Below are 20,750 nucleotides of genomic sequence, written 5' to 3' on the forward strand. Positions count from 1 at the left end.
GGACAAGTACAAAGACCTGAGCCAGATCACCAGAAGTCTTCCAAATTTATCTGTATCCATTAATGTACTCTCTGGTTACAGCCATCAGTTAGCTATTAATCCTCCTTCACATTTTCCCATTTTCCTCAAGGGTATTAAGAGAAACTATTACAAAATGTATCACTAGAATCTAAAGAAACGGAGTATCTGGCACTCTCTGGTCTTTCAGCCTAATAACACTATTCGAATAATATTGCTGCCATCTTGCACCACGAGGGCCACCCCCAAGGATGACAGAATGGGAAAATGGTTGGAAGCTGCTTCCCAGTGACTTTTTGTGGAGTTGCCATTCCTGCCTTGGGATACCTGTTCCCAGAAATCTTTTAACTGGAAGAGAAATAAACTATTTAGTGTAAAGAAAAAAAAGGTGGAGGGGGGAGGATTACAACAATGGATTGAAGTGATCCTAAAACCAAAATCTAAGCTTGAAGAGAATGAAGCCAAACTATACAGTATTTTTTCTCCAAACAAATTTAATTCTGTTCCAGCCCCAAAGAAGGGGAAGGACCTAATGTTTAAAAATAAAATAAAAGTTGCAAAAAAAACAAGCCATTAAAAAACCAAGCCCCCTCCCTTAGCAATAAATACTGCAATGATATATACACATGAGGCTCAGGAAGGAGGCAAGAACGAAAGCCGTGGGGACTCCGTCCCACGGCAAGATGCCAACACTTCTACCAACTCCATGCTCTTTGCCTAAAACACAGAAGAGCGATGAAAGAGGCAGGACAGATTACACCAGGGAAGTGTGTGGCCACAGAGAACCTGAACATGTGAACAGGAGAGAAAGACGAGACACAAAGTGTCCTACAGGGCAGGGGAAGGGAAAGTCATCATCTACAACATCCCCCCTTCCTGGCTGAGTCACTGGGTGGAGCTGGCCCAGCTGCTGAGGTTCTTGAGCTTATCCTCTCGCCTCCGCTCCTTCTTCAGCATACAAGTCAAGGACGGTCATTCGCACTGTGGCCGTGACGCCACTGTGGCAGCGGCCTGACTGCTGGAGCCCTGGGGCTTCCCATTCACCACCAGCAGGAGGGGTGTCTCCACACGAATACTGCAAAAGGAATAGTCCTAGAAAAGACAGACAGACAGAGGTTCATTACAGATCCTAAGGTGGAAGCACAGGGATACACATCTGTGACTTTCTCCCTCTTCCTATCCCCTCAGTATATACGCTCCTTCCCTTCGTCTCACGTCAAATAAATAAAGCTGAGTTTATTTTTATATATCCCCTAACAAAGGGGATATAATTTTCCCCAAGTTTTCAATCTTCAGAAGGACAGTCTGGGTAGGTAAGATGCCAGTAGTTTCACCACAAGAATGGAGCAAATCTCTGAAAAATGACAGGTGCCACTGCTGCCTAACTAGAGGGTACCACCAGCCTTCACAGAATCTGCCCGTCCCAGTGTCTTTTGACAATGAAAACCAGACACACACGGCCACCGGCGAGAAGCCTGAGAAACTCTTAGTCCCAGTGTTTGTAAGGCCCTAAATTAACTTGCCAAAGATAAATTCAAGTTAATTCTCCCTTCTTCCTCCCTATCAGGGGGAAGAAACAGAATGTGTTGTTTAGACATTCCAATAATAACAGAAAAGACAGCCCACTTTACCAGTTCAAATGTACTTTAGACCATAAAACATGTTGTTAAAACATCTTCATCCAAAAACTATTGTCCCACTGGGAGTTGTGAAGGAGGCGCTTTTAAGTCAAAGTGAAGACGTGAATTAAACAGTTCTCATAAGTCAATTTTTTAAATATCCTAACAGGAATATGGGCAATGACAAAAAAATGGCAATTTATAAAAGGAATATAAACAGCCAATAAACTTGATAAAATGTCCAACCTCACCAATAATCAAGAAACCAAAGCGAAACAATACTGATGCTGTATTTTTTCATGTAAAATCAGCATTTAATTTTTCAAAGGTTTCTACCCAGACTTGAAAAGAAAACTACAAAGAAGCAATTACATCTGCTGTTGGTATTAACTAGTCCAACATTCCAAAAAATAACTTGACAATATGAATCAAAAGTCTTAGAATTCTGCATACCTTCTGGAACCAGAATTCTACCTTAGAAATTCACTTAAGTAAATAATCATGGATATAGGCAGATATGAAATTTTTTTACTACAGTGTCTTTATAATTGGGAAAAATTAAAAATAATCTAGATCTGAGAGAAGTAAATTTTTTCTGTAGAGGGCCAAATAATAATTAATTTAGGCTTTGTGGGTCATATGGTCTCTGTCACAGAAGAAGTATTCAACTCTGACCCCATAGTGCAAAAAGCAACCACAGACAAGAGTAAACAAATAAGTGTGGCTCTGTTCCCAAACAAATTAACTTTTTGGACACTGAAATTTGAATTCCCTATAATTTTCATGTATCACCAGTTATTATTCTTCTTTCAATTTTTTCATTTAAAAATATAGAAACTGGGGAGCCTGGGTGCATCAGTTAGTTAAGCATCTGACTTTGGCTCAGGTCATGATCTTGCAGTTCATGAGTTCAAGACCCACATCGGGCTCTGTGCTGACAGCTCAGAACCTGGAGCCTGCTTCAAATTTCTGTCTCCCTCTCTCTCTGCCCCTCCCCTGCTTGTGCTCTGTCTCTCACTCTCTCAAAAATAAATAAACATAAAAAAAAACAGATAAATAAAAATATAGAAACTATTCTTATATCACAGACTATACAAAACAGTCAGGGAGTCAGATTTGATCAATAGGCCAGTTTGCCAACCCCTGATCTAAATGGTGAAAAAGTGGTAAAACTGCTACTCTTAGAAGATTTCTGTGTTTATTACATGAGCCAGTATAGGCAATAAACCTCTTAACCCAGCACCTAGCAGTCAGTTAAGGTGTTAAGGAAATGTTAACTGTCATCATCATCTTCATCACCACCTTTGTGTGTCAATTCAAAACAATGCTGTTAGAATATGTTAAACTGCAGGAAATGTTCACAAACATTGCATATAATATTCCACTCATTAAAAATATACATATGAATGTATATATATACGCATACATATATGTATATACTATAAATAATATATATAAATATATAATTATAAATATGTTTATAAATGTATATATGTATATATACATATTTATGAAAAAAGACTGTAGGTATATATAAGAAACTAATATCTGAGTGATAATATTTCAGTCCATTTTTAAAAAAATTTTTTATAGGGGCGCCTGGGTGGCGCAGTCGGTTAAGCGTCCGACTTCAGCCAGGTCACGATCTCGCGGTCCGTGAGTTCGAGCCCCGCGTCAGGCTCTGGGCTGATGGCTCGGAGCCTGGAGCCTATTTCCGATTCTGTGTCTCCCTCTCTCTCTGCCCCTCCCCCGTTCATGCTCTGTCTCTCTCTGTCCCAAAAATAAATAAAAAACGTTGAAAAAAAAAAAAAATTTTTTTATAGAAATAATTGACATCTAACATGTATAAGTTTAAGGTGTAAACATGTTTATTTAATACATTTATATATTGGAATATGACCACCATGGTGTTAGGTAACACCCCATCATGTCATACAGTTACCACTGCTTTTTTGTTGTGGGAACAATTAAGATTTGGTCTCTTAGCAACTTTGAAGTATATAATACCATACTGTTGTCTGTAATCACTGTGCTGTGCATTAGCTCTCCAGGATTTATTTACCTACTAGTTCCAAGTCTGTACCCTTAAACAACATCACCCCAATTTGCCCACCACAACCCCAGCCACTGGTAACCACTATTCTATTGTTTTCATGAGTTCAGTTTTTTAAATTCCATATATAAGTGTTATCATACAGTATTTTTCTCTGTCCAGTCCATTTTTTAAATTCTTGTTTACCAATAGGTTCCCTTTTTAGTAAAAAAAGTATATACATCATATATGGAAATATGTGTGTATATCACATACACACACACACACATATATACATATACATATATATACATATATATATATATATATATATATATATATATATATATATATATATGCATTACCTTACGTATTTATTAAAAGAGATAAACTTGGTCCCACTTTCAGAGCCTATAAGCTGGGAAAAAATCCTGGCCATCACTCACTTTTCCTTTGTGCTGAATTCGGTGAAGCCGAAGATTGGGCTCAGGAATGGCTACGGAGTCCCCAATGAGCACTCCCCAACTCTGTACCATATTATACACCATCACTGCACAGCAAGGTCCATCTGAATCTACCAGGCCAAATGTACTGCCAGGTTAAGACAGGTTAAGGGAAGGGTGGGGAGGAAAGCAGGCAGGAAAGAAGAGCAAAAACAGTGGTTTTAGAATACCAGCAAAATTAACAAATGCTTTCTCAGTTAGTTACTTAGAAAACTTAAGACAGGTACCATCATCTACCATCTGAGTCCTCATTTGTCTTACATATGTAATATCTTTAAAGCATATGCACAGGACTCATCAGTCTGTCACTTGACCAAGAACTTGAGACATCTGCACACTGAGACCATTCAACAAATAATAATGAACCAGCTCAAAATGTTGCAGCTGTGACATTATTCCTGGTCTATCAATTTAACCATCACAACCTTCCAACTCTCTAACCACCATCACTGTCAATTTAATTCAGTTCCACAAACTTTCCCTGAATACCTCTTATGCGTCAAGCTTTGTGCTTAGCAATAAGACACTAATCCAGCTATGAGTGAGTTTACAGTCAAGCAGGAGTCAGACAGTTAAACCATCACTTACGGGACAAATGTGACAGGTGCCAGAATAGTTTTTCCCTTGTGATGAGTTCAGTGAGGCCAAAGATTGGACAGTGGGAACCCAGAGGAGAAATGTTCAAAACTAGAAGGCAGGGAAGATTTCCTTGAGGAGGAGACCCTCAAACTGAATTGTAAAGGATGAAAAATTATCTGGGTTAAAAAAGGAAAACTACTCCTCAGTAGAAATAAAGAACCTCTGAGGGAATGAGAACAGGGACTGACTGGGAGGGAACATGAGAAAACTTTCCGAGGTGCTGGTAATTATTGTTCTCTATCTTGACAGGTGTTTGGGTTACAAAGCTGTACGTGTTAGTCAAAACTCAGCAAATGTACACTAAGATTTGTATACTTCACTCTACGTAAATTTTTACATAAAAAGAAGAAAACTGTAAAAAACAAAACAAAACACCAAACTCTAGTTAATGACTATACGCTGGAGTATTCAGAGGAAAGTATATAGATCTCTACAATTTACTCTAAATGTACCAAAATAAGATGGATCAATGGATAAATAAGCAGATAAATAGACATGTGATACACCAAGTATAGTAAAATAGTAGAAGAATACAGGTGGTTGGGTACACAGATACTCACTGTAAAATTCTTTCAATTTTGCTGTGTTTGAAAATTTTTATAATAAATGTTGGGGGGAAAATGTTATCTATATCAAGAAGCAGTAAAAGGATTACCCAGACAGACACAGAAACAGTGTGTAAAGGCACAGAGGCATAAAAATAGCTGTTCTGAAACCCACAAAATAATCCCATGATAGTAACAAAAGGCACAAGTGGGAAAGTGACAGACAAGGAGTAAATTATGAAGGGTTTTTGCATGCTAAGCCAATCTAAGGAGTTCAAACTTTATCCTAAAAGTACCACAGCAGCAGTAAGGGATTTTAGATAAGAAATGGCGATGGTCGGTTTTGCATCTGGGAAATATTTCTCTGCACTGTGGAACACTGGAGGAAAACAAGGAGTCAGAAGATGTGTCTGGAGAAGCAATAAGGAGCTATATTAAGTCAGTATAGATAGAAAGGTAGGGACCAAAAAACCCAAAACAAATGTATGGACGTGGTGAGCACCACAATGCAGGAGAATGGAGAATTCTAGAACAACTTCTAGAAGTCTTAAGAGACTGAGTAGAAGTGGTACCACAGATTGACAAGGAATGCAGGGAGGAGAAACAGTTTAGAGAGAAAGAGGAAGTGAGTAATTTTGAACCTACTGAGTTAGAGATTTCTGATTGGAGCCCAGAGGCAGTTGGATATACGAATCCAAAACTTGGAAATGAGGCCTGGGCTGGAGATCCACCTGTGAGTATGGTGAAGGCAGCCAAAGCCTTGGGCTTATATGACATCACCAAAAGAGATGATCTATAAATGAGATGGTGAAGAACTGGTACACATGCCATCACTTGACACATCTGAATTCACAGCCAACCTGCAATCAAGCCCAACATTCTCCTGGTGAATCCAATCAAAGCCTCAGAATCCTTCTACACAGTAACTTGGGCAGCTGCTGCCAAGTGATAAAAGTTAGCACCTATTTGCCATCCTGGTAAAGAGAGAAAAGAGAGTCCTCCTGGAACTTAACATTTAGAAGTTAAGAAAAAGAGAAACCAAGGAGTGACAAAATATTTGTTCTCAAGGCCCCCTAAAATCCACCTTTGTCTGAATTTCCTTCTCATTCCTCTTAGCTCTAGGGTCTGCTCTAGTTAACAAAACTTTTCTCATCCATCTTCTTGCTCTTCAACCCATATGTCTCTAGAAAACACCATGGAGAAAACTCGGGCATATTATGGGAAGTGTTTCAGTTTGGATGAAGCAGAAGGGATATGAAAGGGAATAAACAGTGAGAGATAAGACAGTGTTGTGGAACCACATAGTGGAAGCCACTGGACCAGACACTGGTGAGGCTAGAAAAAAACAAATCCAGTAGAAAACAGAAAAAGGAAACCAGTCGACAAGGGATTAGGAAGTGAGTGAAGGACCAAGGACTGATGGCACAGACTAAACCCTAATTTTTCAAGGCTTAAAAATCTTCTAAGTAAAATCTTCGGGGCGCCTGGGTGGCGCAGTCGGTTAAGCGTCCGACTTCAGCCAGGTCACGATCTCGCGGTCCGTGAGTTCGAGCCCCGCGTCAGGCTCTGGGCTGATGGCTCGGAGCCTGGAGCCTGTTTCCGATTCTGTGTCTCCCTCTCTCTCTGCCCCTCCCCCGTTCATGCTCTGTCTCTCTCTGTCCCAAAAATAAATAAAAAACGTTGAAAAAAAAAAAAAATTTTTAAATCTTCTAAGTAAGGGGTGCCTGGCTGGCTCAGTCAGTAGAGCATGCAACTCATGATCTCAGGGTTATGAGTTCGAGCCCTGTGCTGTGTGCAGAGAGAACTTAAAAAAATTAAACCTTAAAGAACATTTTTTTTTCTAGGTGAATGTTCTTAACTCATATCCTCTACTAGACTGTAAGCACCTTCACTTGGATCCTTTACATTTCACTCCCTACCACATGTATACCAGATGCTCAATAAATATTTGTTAAATAATATCTGAGACAATATCCCCATCAGGCCTTAAATTCTAACTCAAAGCTAACCTTTCGGAACTGCCTAGTCATACCTAAGTCCAAACAGGACTGAAAATTTTTCCTCCTTTAACTTCTATGATCATGAAAACACAAAGAGGCAAGAGAATTTCAAGGTTTCCTTCTGTCTTCTAAAAAACACAGCAGTTCAATTTCAGCTATGGATGTAGGAATCCACAGAGCACCAAGCTCAGAGAAAAAAATGGGTGATGACAGAATCTACAGAGAGACTGTTAGATACACCTCAACTATACCTGCTCATGAGACAGTCACAGAGGGAAGCAGAACTCACTAATCTGTGACCACAAACAATGTCCTCAAATGTCAAAGAAAGGCCAAGTGAGACCAATTCAAAAGAATGAAAAAGAGGAAAGGGAAAACAAACTCACAAGGGGACTTTCTCCTCTGTGGTGAGGCTGAATACCACCTTTCCTAGGACCACAGCACCACTGTTCACACCGGGTTGTAGTGCACTCAGGGGCTTGAGCTCCAGGGTCAACTTCTGCCCAGAGGCTGACTGGTAGCGCCCATCACCACAAGGGCCTAGATGGGCTGGGCGCAAGCTTCCCAGCATGCTCTGCAACTTTTTGGTCTTCACCTTTCCCTGCAAAAAAAAAAAAAAAAAAAAATCGAAAAGAATGAAATCTTGCCATTTGCAACAACATAGATGGAACTAGAGTATATTACGCTAAGCAGAATTAGTCCATCAGAGAAAGACCATATGATTTCACTGATATATGGATTTTAAGAAACAAAACAGATGAACACAGGGGAAGGGAACCAAGAATAAGAAAAACAGAGAGGGAGACAAACCATAAGAGACTCTTAAATACAGAGAACAAACTGAAGGTTGATGGCAGGGAGGTGGGTGATGGGCTAAGTAGGTGATGGGCATCAAGGAGGGCACTTGTTAGGATGAGCACTGGTTATTATATGTAAGTGATGAAGCACTAAATCCTATTCCTAAAATCATTATTACACTATATGTTAACTAACTTGGGCTTAAATTAAAAAAAAAAAAAAAAAAAGGATGGGGCACCTGGGTGGCTCAGTCAGTTAAGCATCCACTTCGGCTCAGGTCAGGATCCCACAGGTTTGTGGGTTCAAGCCCCAAGTCAGCTGCGCTGACAGCTCAAAGCCTGGAACCTGCTTCGGATTCTGTGTCTCCCTCTCTCTCTCTGCCTCTCCCCTGTTCACACTCTGTCTCTGTCTCTCTCCCTCAAAAATAAATACTTAAAAAAATATTTTTTTAGAAACTTAAAAAAATTTTTTTTTAATTTACAAAAAAGGAAAAATAGATAAGAAGCTGGAAGCTAGTCTGCTCTCTTTGCAAACCTATTCCTACTCCCACCTACCCACTTCTACAGGTAGCGTCACTACTACTGAAGCCTAGTCTTTTCTTATTTTATTTGATCCACAGGGTCAGGAGGATAAAAGTACGATTTGGCCTTTTGACCACTTTACCTTGCTCTCAAGGAGACTGGTTAATCTATTCAGGAATTCCAGAAGTTGTTGCTCTCGTTGCCGGGGCTCTGGCCATGCAGGATCCAGTGCTGCAGCCCGAGAGAAGCCCTCCAGGGCCTCCCCATAATTCTCTTCGTATTTATGTAACTGCACAAGAGGTAACCAAAAACCTCCCAATTATATGTATATTTAACACAAACTACACCGAGGGGAGTAATGGCACAATGCACTAGCAATCTACGGAAATAAACTGTTTCCGGGGCGCCTGGGTGGCTCAGTTGATTAAGCATCCAAATTTGGCTCAGGTCATGATCTCACAGTTCATGGGTTTGAGCCCCACATCGGGCTCTCTGCTGTCAGTGCAGAGCCTGCTTTGGATCCTTTGTCTCCCTCTCTCACTCTCTGCCCCTCCCTGGCTCTCACTCTCTCAAAAATAAATAAGAAAGAAAGAAAGAAAGAAAGAACGAAAGAAAGAAAGAAAGAACGAAAGAAAGAAAGAAAGAAAGAAAGAAAGAAAGAAAGAAAGAAAGAAACTGTTTCCCTTCTGCCAGTTGTTCTCCTGCTCTACAATGAATAATCTGAATAAACAGCAATGCTTTACGTCCTTTATCCTGGCTAAGGTGATCACGAACCCCAAAGATGGCATCCCTTCAAAGAAGCAAACTTCCAAATTCTAAAACAGCTAAGCTGCAGATAGTGAGTCATTCTATTTGTATACTTATAATGAACATTTCAGAAAAGTCTTCTAAACTGTCCTCCCATCCTCTATGTACCCCTCCCACCGCCTTGGACCCTTCTCCTTTCCCACCAGACACTCCATCAGACACTGAGGTCAAACTGAGCCAGCTCTTCCTGGAAACAATTTGGCTCTCTTCTCAAAGTTTGTACTCAACCTGTCCCTGTGAATATCCAGTTATCTTCCCAGGCTAAGACCCAGATGTCACTGTTTTGACTCAGGTGATCACTACCCCACTCGTCTTACCGTTGCCCTGTTCAGATGAAGATCAGGATTGCTGCAAGCCATCCTGTCAACTTTCTCCTACAGTGAGAGAGAAAGACAATCAGTGGATCCTATCTCACTCTTAAGGATGGTCAACATGCCCTAGACCTCTTCCTTGTCAAAATGTTACCTACACCCACCTTTTTATAGAGTAACTGCTTGAGTGGTATATTACTCAGTCCCTGACACCTCAATGAGGTTTTTATGTGTACATGAAATATTAAAATATGATTATAATTTATCCATGCAGTAGTATACAGATAAAATAAATGTGTAAAAGCATTCTGATAAAAAAAATTTTTAATAGTGAGATAATGGTATAAATGAGGAAAGCCTAGAAAAGAAATTTCACTTATTTAAAGCATTTCCTCTGCCCACAAGCCCAGCTCCAAATACTGGCAGAATCATGTTTCTACATTCAAGCCCCCTTAAAGCATCCATTGAAAGTCAAATTCTGGGGGCGCCTGGGTAGCTCAGTCGGTTGGGCATCCAACTTCAGCTCAGGTCTTAATCTCACAATTCATGGGTTCGAGCCCCTGCACTGGGCTATCTGCTGTCACCACAGAGCTGGTTTTGGATCTTCTGACCCCTCTCTTTGCCCCTCCCCTGCTCACACACTCACTCACTCTCTCTCTCTTTCAAAAATAAACATTTTTTTAAAAATTATTAAGAAAAAAAAGAAAGTCAAATTCTGATTCTCTAATTTAAATAGATGGCCAGAAATTATGGAAAGAGCCCAAATGTCCAAATGATTAAGATGTGGTGTATATATACATAATGGGATACTACTCAGTGATCAAAAAGAATGAAATCTTGCCATTTGCAACAATGTGGATAGAACTAGAGTGTATTATGCTAAGTGAAATAAGTCAAAGAAAGATCTCATATGATTTCACTCATATGTGGAATTTAAGAAACAAAACAGATGAACATAGGGGAAGGGAACCAAAAACAAGATAAAAATAGAGAGGGAGGCAAACCATAAGAGACCTTTAAATACAGAGAACAAACTTAGGGTTGCTGTAAGGGAGGTGAGTATAGGGATGGGCTAAATGGGTGATGGGCATTAAGGAGGGCACTTGTTGGGATGAGTACTGGGTGTTATATGTAAGTGAAGAATCATTGGGCTCTATTCCTGAAACCAATACTACACTGTATGTTAACTAACTTGAATTTAAAAAAATTAAAAGAAAAAAAATGATAAAAAAAAAGAATGAATGAAGAAATGAATACATACAAACATACATACGTTGATGGCCAGAAACCACATGCAAGTGTAAACAGATGTGCTGTGAAGAAACTGCTATGTTCCTGGCTATATTCGTTGTATTTTTCTAATTATGTTCATTGCCTAGCACATTACAAAAGTACAAACACATGAATTAAAATTGTTTAAATGGTTGGGTGTGCCTGGGTGGCTCAGTTGGTTAAGTGTCTGACTTCAGCTCAGGTCATGATCTTGCAGTTCGTGAGTTTAAGCCCCACATGGGCTCTGTGCTGACAGCTCGGAGCCTGGAGCCTGCTTCAGATTCTGTGTCTCCCTCTCTCTCTGCCCCTCTCCCACTCATACTCTGTCTCTCTGTCTCTCTCAAAAATAAATAAACACTAAAAAAAATTTTTTTTTTAATTGTTTAAATGGTTGGCTCAAATATGTCTATGGTTGGGTAACAACATTAAGAGTTAAAAGCAACAATTTAGCAGAAGCCAAATATAAAATTTTTTAAAACTATACTATTATTATTTTTTAAAATGTAAACACTCACCAAAGTAAGAAATAAGACTAAAATATAATTCCTCTGCCTTAAAGCTCCCTGATTGAAAAAAGGCCAGTCCCTAAACTACAAACATGAATATAAGGTAGGTGCATTCTTTATTCTGCCACACAGAACAAAGTAAGTAATGGTAAATTAAAAAGCAAAGGTCTATGTCAAGAGAAGCAAGAAAGCAAAAAAAAAAAAAAAGAAAGAAAAGTGTATAGGAGGCCTAAATCAAAAGTGGTCAGAAGGCCAATGTGAAGCATCTAATAATAAGTGGCCAGACTCTCACGCCTGAAGGAAACCCCCATGTAAGTGGCTATTGATATAAAAACAGCCTGAAAGCCTAAGCAAAGCAGGAACTCCAGTGGATTAATCCCAAGGAAATGACTGCAGAATGGGGTATATGCTGTTTTCTATTGTAGCCTGTGGGAAATCCAGAGCCACAGTATCTCATGGTTAATCTAGGGAGAGCACTTAATTTATACGTAAGTATTAGTGCTTTCATTTTTCTTTAAAAATGTACACAAATATTAATAAGCCTTACTTTAAATTTTTTTAATGTTTGTTTATTTTTGAGATAGAAAGAAACAGAGTGCAAGTGGAGGAGGTGCAGAGAGAGGGAGACACAGAATCTGAAGCAGGCTCCAGGCTCTGAGCTGTCGTTAGGTACAGAGCCCGACACAGGGCTCAAACCCACAAGTGGGGAGATAATGACCTGAGTCAAAGTTGGATGTTTAACCAACTGGGCCCCCCAGGCGCCCCAATAAGCATTATTTTAATATAGACTTTTTCCCCACTACAAAAGATGAACATGTTGGGATGGGCTCTGCGATTGGTTATACATGCCTACAGGAAACCTGGATAGTTCAAAGAGCTGTCTAGCAGTGAGGCACCCTTGCAGGCTGTTGCTAATACTCAAGTTATAAGAAGGTATAGGGGTGCCTGGGTGGCTCAGTCAGTTGAGTGTCTGACTCTTGATTTTGGCTCAGGTCATGATCTTCTGGTTCGTGAATTTGAGCCCCACAATGGGGGGCTCTGTGCTGATAGCATGGAGCTTTGCTTGGGATTCTCTCACTCTCCCTCTCTCTCTGCCCCTCCCCTGTTTGCTCTCTATCTCTCTCTCAAAATAAATAAAAACAAACTTAAAAAAAAATTAAGAAGAAATAAGTCACCCCTGCATACACAGCTTTGCAAAACCACACACACTGAACGCCACTAATGACCACCCATGCTGCTTGCTAAAGAGCCACATGGAAACTGCTGTTCCTACCTTTATTCATCTGGCCGGGGTGACCATAAATACTTACTGCTTGGGCATAGGCACTGAGGGCTTGCTGGGAGATCTTAGGGTTCTGGCCAGTATTGAAGTAAAGAGAAAGATATGCATTCCCCAGAATATCTGAAAGAGAAACAAAGGGTTTCCGGCTCCTTGTGTAAGGGGCTTGGAAGTTACCACTCCATCCTGACAGACTGAAAAATCCTCAACTCTTCTTGGATCCAGAAGACAGGGAATGACACAGGGCAAACCACTGCCCCTAAAACTGGAGAGAGTCAGGCGAACACAGGGAGTGACCAGGGCAGACACTCACGAGCTGCAGGACCCGGTGCTGAGGTAGGCACACCTGAACTGTAACTGACAAAGTGCTGGAGGTTCAGCGTGGACAAGTCTGGGAGCAAGAAACTCCAGGGGTCCCTGTGGGGCAATAAACTTAGAAATTCCCCGGGCTTACACCAATGGGTTAACAAGGCTTAACGAATTACAAAGCCATAGGATGTTCACAGCCAAGTTTGGGTAAACAAGATTAGATAAATAAGTATAGAGAGGGCGGGACGAAGGCCCCAATACAGAACACAGGTATATGAAATAACCAAGATTAGATATTCAGGGCAGAAGCGCCCCCCAATTTAGCACTACAGCAGAAAGCTGCTTTCACAGGAGGGAAGGATCAAGTTAGGTAAACAGGTAACTAGGGCTATAGACTGCTGCCTGCCTGTGGGTGAAGCTGCCCAGAGCGGAGCTGATTAGCAAAAGAAAAAGGTGCCTTGTTAACCCTGAGGTTACTTGCTCTATCTGTCTCATCCCCTAGGCTACCTAAGATAAACAGAGGTGGTGCCCCCTGTCTGCTGTATACAACCTTCCACTTGGTGCCGGGATTTTGTTTTGTATTAACCCAAACCCCTAACCCCGAATATCTTCAAGACCCCCTTTCCCTCACGTCCATGAGTTAATGTTCACACACAGACTGTCTCTTTGTGCACGTCCATCACCATGTTTGTAAGCCTTCTGATCCTAATAAAAAAAACGGGGCAAAGACCCTTATACCAGGTTGTCTTTTCCCAGACATTAGCCATCTCTCACTTTTAATCCTGCGTCCCATTTTCTCGCCAGACAAGAAAGAACTTCAGACTTAAGAGTCTATGACAGGTCCAGGTCATAAGGAGGCCCCCACAATACTGTGAGATTTACCTCCAGAAGCTTCAACCAGCCAGATTCCCACAGCAAGTATCAGAGAAAAATCCCCTCATACTTCCAGCAAGGGGAAGGGGAGAAAGAACTGTTCTGAACTACACCAGAGATCCCTGTTCTTAACAAGGTCTGCCCTTGGCAGAAACTATCTAACCAGAGCCTAACTGATCTGAGGAAGGAAAATATCCACCTGGCTCTATCCTTGTACCTAGGAGAGGCGAAACACCCACTTCCAGCCCACTCCAGCCATCCTGCCCCTCCTAAGCAGAGAAAAAACTGAGATACATAGTGATGAATCATCTCAGAGCCCAGGTTCAAGATATAACTTATTCTGGTCACCCTCAAGGGTCTATTTGAAAGGTCCCACATCTGACAAAATCCAGTGATAACACTATATTTAGTATACCCCAAATTCCACTAGGATAAAGAGGCAAACATAGACCCAAAGGAGAAACTTGAACAGACTGCACAAAAGTCCTGCCTTGCTTATGTGCAAGTAAGTGTCTTCTCTTAGATGAAACGATCCAAGAGTTCCTAGAATAGTGGCTCATTAAAATACCTTTCCGGCTTCTTCAAAACAAAGACACTTAGAACCAGACTCAACGGTTGGGCTCCAGATGATTGTGGAGTGTAGCCATACTGAGAACCACTGCTCTAGAAACTTGGAGACCTTTTTCTTTTGAGAGCACTCACACCAGGAACGGCCATCATGGACATCCATCTGCACGGCCAACTTAGCCTGTCGGACACTGTCCATTACATGACGAGAATGTTCATCTCCAGTGTCAGTCCGCAGCTGGCGAAGCACCATGGACAGGTTTTGAAGGGAGACTTTGTTCTTGCACTGCAAATGGAGAAGACACATACTCACCCTTCCTGATTCTATTTCCCCTTTCTTATGCATCTTAATCTTCTAAATCTAATTTTTCATCTTAATTCTTACTGCCATCTATATCTTAGACCCCTATCTACAAGGATCAACTTGGTTGTTAATCTTTCTTCACCTCTCATCTATCCCTGAACCTGATCCCATCATCTTCTTCCTTTCTCAGTCCCCTGGCCCTATTTTCCTCATCCAGGTCTGCTCCGACTCTCCCTCCCCTCTGATTTCATTCTCCTAGTTCCAGTATAGTTCTATTCTGGTATTCATATCCTAGGGAAATTCATAGAACCAAAAGAATCTCATCTTTCCCATCTGTGTTTTCCAAGAGTATAACAGAAGGCTCACATGGGTGAGGGCTCCAGAGAAGCAGGTGTGGGCAGACGCAATATCCCCTTTTTTCCAGTACACCTCACCCAGCTGGTTCCAGGCTTCCACCAGCTTGGGCTCCAGCTTCACAGCCTTGGACAGAAGTTCCTCAGCCTTAGGGCTATAGTCAGGAGTCACATTCAGTGCCTTCCCAGTCAGCATCAGAACCTGGGCCTTGCCCTGGGCAGAACCTAGGTGGAAGGGGAAAAAGATAAAGGCAATTGGAAAAACTGAGGCAATCTTACAGATAAGACGAGGACACTTTCTCTCAAGAAATAACCTCAGGTCAGCCCTAGGAATGAAACAGTTGAAGAAAATCTGTATGAACAAACCACTTATTGAAAGCCTACCATATGCAGAGTACTGTATTAGGTAATGGGGTAACAAAGAAAGCATTATCCCTACCCTGGAGGGGCTTATTGCCCCTCTGGTAGAGAGCCGATAGAGAGAACAAAGCATATACGTGGAAAATTAAAACAACAATGAAAAGGGGCATATGGCATATCCCAATGAATGAGCTTTAAAAAGTGAAAAGGAGAAAACTATGTCAACCAAGACAGAGAGGCAGAAACCCCTGTAGCATGTTCAAGGAAGAATTGATAGTCCAACCCAAAAGAAACAGAAAGTTCCTCTGTAAGTAAGTAGGCAGAGAGAAGAGTAGAAGAAAACAAACAACAGAACTGGTCAGACAATAGAGACTTGAATACCATTTTAATTCATACCAAATTAAGGTGCTGAGACTTTAACCAGTCAGCAGCAGGAATCTTTGAATACACTTGAGCAAAGAGGCAAACAAAAGGATAAGACTAAATGCAGGAAGAAATATTTAGAAAGATAATGGCATGATCATTATATAAAAAATTTGGAAGTAAAAAAAATTAGAAGCAGAAAGGTCAATTAAGAAGAACAGTCTCAGAAAAAAATATGTTCTTTTATTTCATGGCATTCGCTATAATCAAACTTTGGAAAACACTGTCTAGAGGACCGGTAGGCTGCCATCCTACACAGTGGCCCTTAGAAGAAATATTCCGTTGGGGCGCCTGGGTGGCTCAGTCGGTTAAGCATCCAACTTCGGCTCAGGTCATGATCTCATAGTTCATGGGTTTGAGCCCCGCGTTGGGCTCTGTGCTGACAGCTCAGAGCCTGGAGCCTGCTTCAGATTCTGTGTCTCCCCCTCTCTCTGCCCCTCACCTGCTTGCTCGCTTGCTCTTTCTCTCAAAAAAAAAAAAATTTTTGAAAAAAAATTTTTTTTAAAAAAGAAGAAATATTCTGTTGTACCATCCTGCAACAGCCACAAACAATATAGCAGAGTTTACAGAGAGGGAGCAAAACTCTGCCGCACGTTAGTTAGCCTCCCGCCGGGGGCTCCATGCTCTTTTGCAACTCGTACCCACTACTTCCTCCATCTGCTGCAGGGTCTTCTCCATCTCTTCCCGCACATCCTGTTGCTTCCTTCCAGCATCCTCCACACCATGTGTCTCGAAATAGCACTCTCGAAACAAATAGAGCTGATCCACCAGTTCCTAGGAAGTGTAAAAAGGGTACCATTAAGAGGAGAGAACACCATGCTCTGGTTTCTCTTTAGATCGTGTAAATCTTTCACCTTTTACTCAAGATTTCTGTGGAAAAGAAGAGCGAACGGCAGACAAGGAAATTTGAGACTGGCTGGCCATACCAGTTGGGGGCTAGAATTATTGATTCTCTATCTCACTAGGAATGACACAAGAGGCAGGCGGACAGGTCCACCAAAATGCACAGGTCATGAAGAAAAGTAGCCACTGTCCCAGGACCACTCTGGTGAAGTTCCGTGCCAGTCTGTGCACCATGATGACAGCTGTCTCTCTCCCAGCCCCAGCAGGGCTTCCAGTATGGCTAAGCACTTCATATACCATAGTCAAGAGGAGGGAAACACTTTGCAACTTGAGATAAAACAAAAAGTTAATAACATAATCCAATATGGGACTGGCCTCCAGAGTATAAAACTTTGAAATTTCCCCTGAAAACTGGGCTTCCTGACAAAAATAACCTGATCTCTGATTTTTCCTATGCTGGTATCTGAAAATATATGACCTTTGTGAATATGATAAACATGTGAGAGCCACTGTTTTCCACAACAAACAGACCAATTTGAGAACCTTGGTGTTTTTCCAGGATTTTGTTTCTTCAAATACTCCTATTTTTGTTTGTTTGTTTTGTTCTGTTTTGTTTTTGTCAAGTCACCTTCTGGCTCTCTTGTATTCTTCCCAAGTAAATGTTCCCTTTCCTATTTTAAATACCTCTGTCTCTGAGTCTTCCTGGGACACCAAAGCTTTTCCATTACCTGTTCTTTCCTGAAAATGAACAGCAGCAGAAATATATAACACAATTCACAACACATCTGTCACATCGTAACTACCTCCACAACTAAATCCATCTACCTATCTCCATCCCACTAGTAATATCCTGGGCTAAATCAGCACCATTACTTGCCTGAACTATTGCAATAGTTTCTTACCTGGTCATCTTGTTTCTATTATCTCCTATTCTCCTCATTATAGTTGAAATGACTTTACAAATATATACATCATCTCACAAACTCTCAATTTTCCACTGTACAATAAAATCGAACTCCTAACCACAGCTGAGAAGACTGTACGATCTGACCTCAGACTACTCACCCTGCTACAAACTTCACTTCTCACTCTCCCCTCTACAATACTCAAGCCACATTGGCTTTCATGGAGTTCTTCAGATTCAGCAAGCTCAGTCCCACCTTGGGAGCCTTATACATGTTGTTCCCCCTGCCTGGACATTCTTCCACCAGATCTCTGCATGCCTCATTCTTCATCATCATTTAGATCTCAGTTCAATATCAACTTCTCAGAGAGGCTTTCCATGACTCCCCAAACTAAAGTAACCACTTCCACTTTTGCCCACTGTTAAATCACACTCTTATTTTTCCCCATTGTACTTATCAGTTGAAATTAAGTGGCCTATGTCTGTCTCCACCACTAGAATGTAAGCTCCATGATGGGAGGGTCTTAATCTCCTGTCTCCCATGTTCAGAACTATACATAAGCACTACAACAGGATTTGGGACATGATAGGCCCTCATTAAAAATGTTGACTGAGGTGCGCCTGGGTGGCTCAGTTGGTTAAGTGTCTGATTTTGGCTCAGGTCATGATCTCATGGTTCATGAGTTCAAGCCCCATATTGGATTCTCTGCTGTCAGCACAGAGCGTGCTTCGAATCCTCTGTCCCCTTCTGTCTGCCCCTCTCCCACTTGTGCTCTCTCTCAAAAATAAATAAACACTTTAAAAAAAAATGTTGACTTAATGGTTTAATGAATCATCCCTGTCTCTAACCAACAGGTTATGTGCTGTACTTAATTTAAAACCCCACCCAGAGCAAAGAGAATGGACAGTATCCTCTGTAGTAGCGATATTTTTCAAATTTTATTGTGTGCACTATTTTCAGGACACAGCCCACAGATTCTGGTTTTAGAAGTTTTCGCAGAACTCAAATCACCTATTAACAAGCACTTTAGATGGCTGAAATGAAAATGGTCTATAAAACACACTTTGAAAAATATCCTTTTATTACATTCCTTTTTCCCTTTTTAGGCAGAAATCAAAATGTACCACCATTCCCATAAATAGTAACATCACTATCTTTTTCCTCTCCTCTACTCCATTCCCCCCCATTCCATTCCTGCACCACTCCTGCCCACCTACCCCAAGGTACTCCCAGCATACATGCTTAGTCCATCTACGACAAATGAGCCCAGGAAAAGACAGTTCTCAGCAAAACTTACAATACAATTCCTTTTGTCCTGCAATCAGCATGGCTGCCAATTAGGAATTTTAATTAGAGAGGGTCTCATTGTCTCATTCTAGCTGTGAAAGCAAATATGCATGAGATTGTTTAGTTTTGTTTTGCTGCAGTAAACACTTTTTTAATATTTATTTATTCATTTTGAGAGAGAGAGAGAGAGAGAGAGAGAGAGCGAGCACATGCAAGCAGGGGAGGGGCACAGAGAGGGAGACAGAGAGAATCCCAAGCAGGATGTGTGCTGTCAGCCCAGAGCTCAACGCCGGGCTCGATCTCACCAACTGTGAGATCACGACCTGAGCCAAAATCAAGAGTCAGTCACTAAACCAACTAAGCCACTCAGGTGCCCCACTGCAGTGAACATTTTTAATAACTTTTTGTCTCATGGAAAAATCAATATATGTAAGGTGCTAAAATTCAAGTATGTACATGTAAAAAATACAAAGTAAGAAATTCCTCATAATCACCCCGAACAACCTCAGGGATAGCTACTGTTTAGTATACCTCTTCAGACTTTTTTCTATTTGTATGCAAATACATATATACAACGTCTCTAATATGGAGCCAGGATTGATAATCTCTGATTTCAGTGAGTCACGGCAGGGAATGAAAATAAATTAATCCAAGTCAACTGGAAGTAAAATAAAGCTCACACTCTAAAAAATGTTATTTTAATAGGCTCAAGAAACAAATAAATGCCACCAATGTTTAAACTTTTTTTGCATTACAAGACTTTAGTCAGGGTATAACCTGTCACAGGTCTAATGTTTAAATTTCAGGCTGTCTTAGAACACAAAGAACTGAGTTTCTGAGTTTTAAGGAAAATACTGGGTCATGGAAATAAGGTAAAGAGCAAGTAACCAGTTAGCTCATACCTACCAAGTACAAAAGACTAGCCCTCCTCACAACTGCAGTCAACTGTGAACTGGGTGGAGTATGGACCCTCTGCATCAGACCCCAAACTGGAATAGCAAGTGTGCAAAAGAATCAAAACCGTGCAGTCCTGAGAGGAGTAACCAGGATACAAGGGGTGCAAGCTATTACTGTGCTTGTTGCCAATTTCAAAGCAGGTAAGTAGTAAAGAAATGGCCAATTTCAAAGCAGAGAAGTAGTAAAGAAATGGCCTTTGTGGGAATGAAAACAATACATGATAATAGCTCCTGCAGATCTGCTACATACATGTGTATACTATCTGTTATGGGTGAATCGGAAAAACAAAACAAAACAAAACAAAACTCCGTAAGAACGCTGAAGAATAAATTTAGAAGCGCAAGAATAAACTTAGGAGCAACAAATCCTCTTCCAAACAGGAGTGAAGTTGAGTGCACGCAGGTCAGCAGCAGAAGGTCCCAACACCCCGCTGCGCCCCTTCCGTAACAGGGGAGGCTCCCCTCTCCGCCAGCGGGCGAACCCTCAGGAGTTGTTATAGTAACCTCACTAACACATGCAGCGTCCTGCATGCGCCAAGTAATTCGCTGGTAATATATAAACTGGACTCCCCCTTCTTCCCGAGTAACAAAAGCACATATAGATTTTAACCTATGACTCCCACCTGCAATTTCTGCAAGATCTGCTTGACTTCCTCGTCTTCATCAGCCATCATTTCCCAGCCAGCCTCGGCTTCTCCGCCCCCAACTTTGTAACCACAG

The 20,750-nt window shown here is 41.2% G+C and overlaps 1 protein-coding gene across 1 annotated transcript; it reads right to left on the reverse strand.

The window, feature by feature from the left end:
* Positions 1–393: 393 nt before the first annotated feature.
* TTC5 (tetratricopeptide repeat domain 5) lies at positions 394–20,737 on the reverse strand. The gene is made up of 10 exons (XM_019430609.2): positions 20,654–20,737; positions 16,681–16,813; positions 15,270–15,481; positions 14,735–14,885; positions 12,882–12,973; positions 9,800–9,856; positions 8,818–8,964; positions 7,743–7,957; positions 4,116–4,260; positions 394–1,110 (listed from the first exon to the last, which is right to left on the reverse strand). Exons 1-10 carry the CDS (start codon positions 20,702–20,704, stop codon positions 991–993), a joined length of 1,323 nt encoding a protein of 440 aa, XP_019286154.2. The 5' UTR covers positions 20,705–20,737; the 3' UTR covers positions 394–990.
* Between the last annotated feature and the right edge of the window lie 13 nt (positions 20,738–20,750).

This window comes from Panthera pardus, unplaced genomic scaffold, assembly GCF_024362965.1.
Source record: "Panthera pardus isolate Hobbes unplaced genomic scaffold, ASM2436296v1 HiC_scaffold_24, whole genome shotgun sequence".
NCBI classification, from domain to species: Eukaryota; Metazoa; Chordata; class Mammalia; order Carnivora; family Felidae; genus Panthera; species Panthera pardus.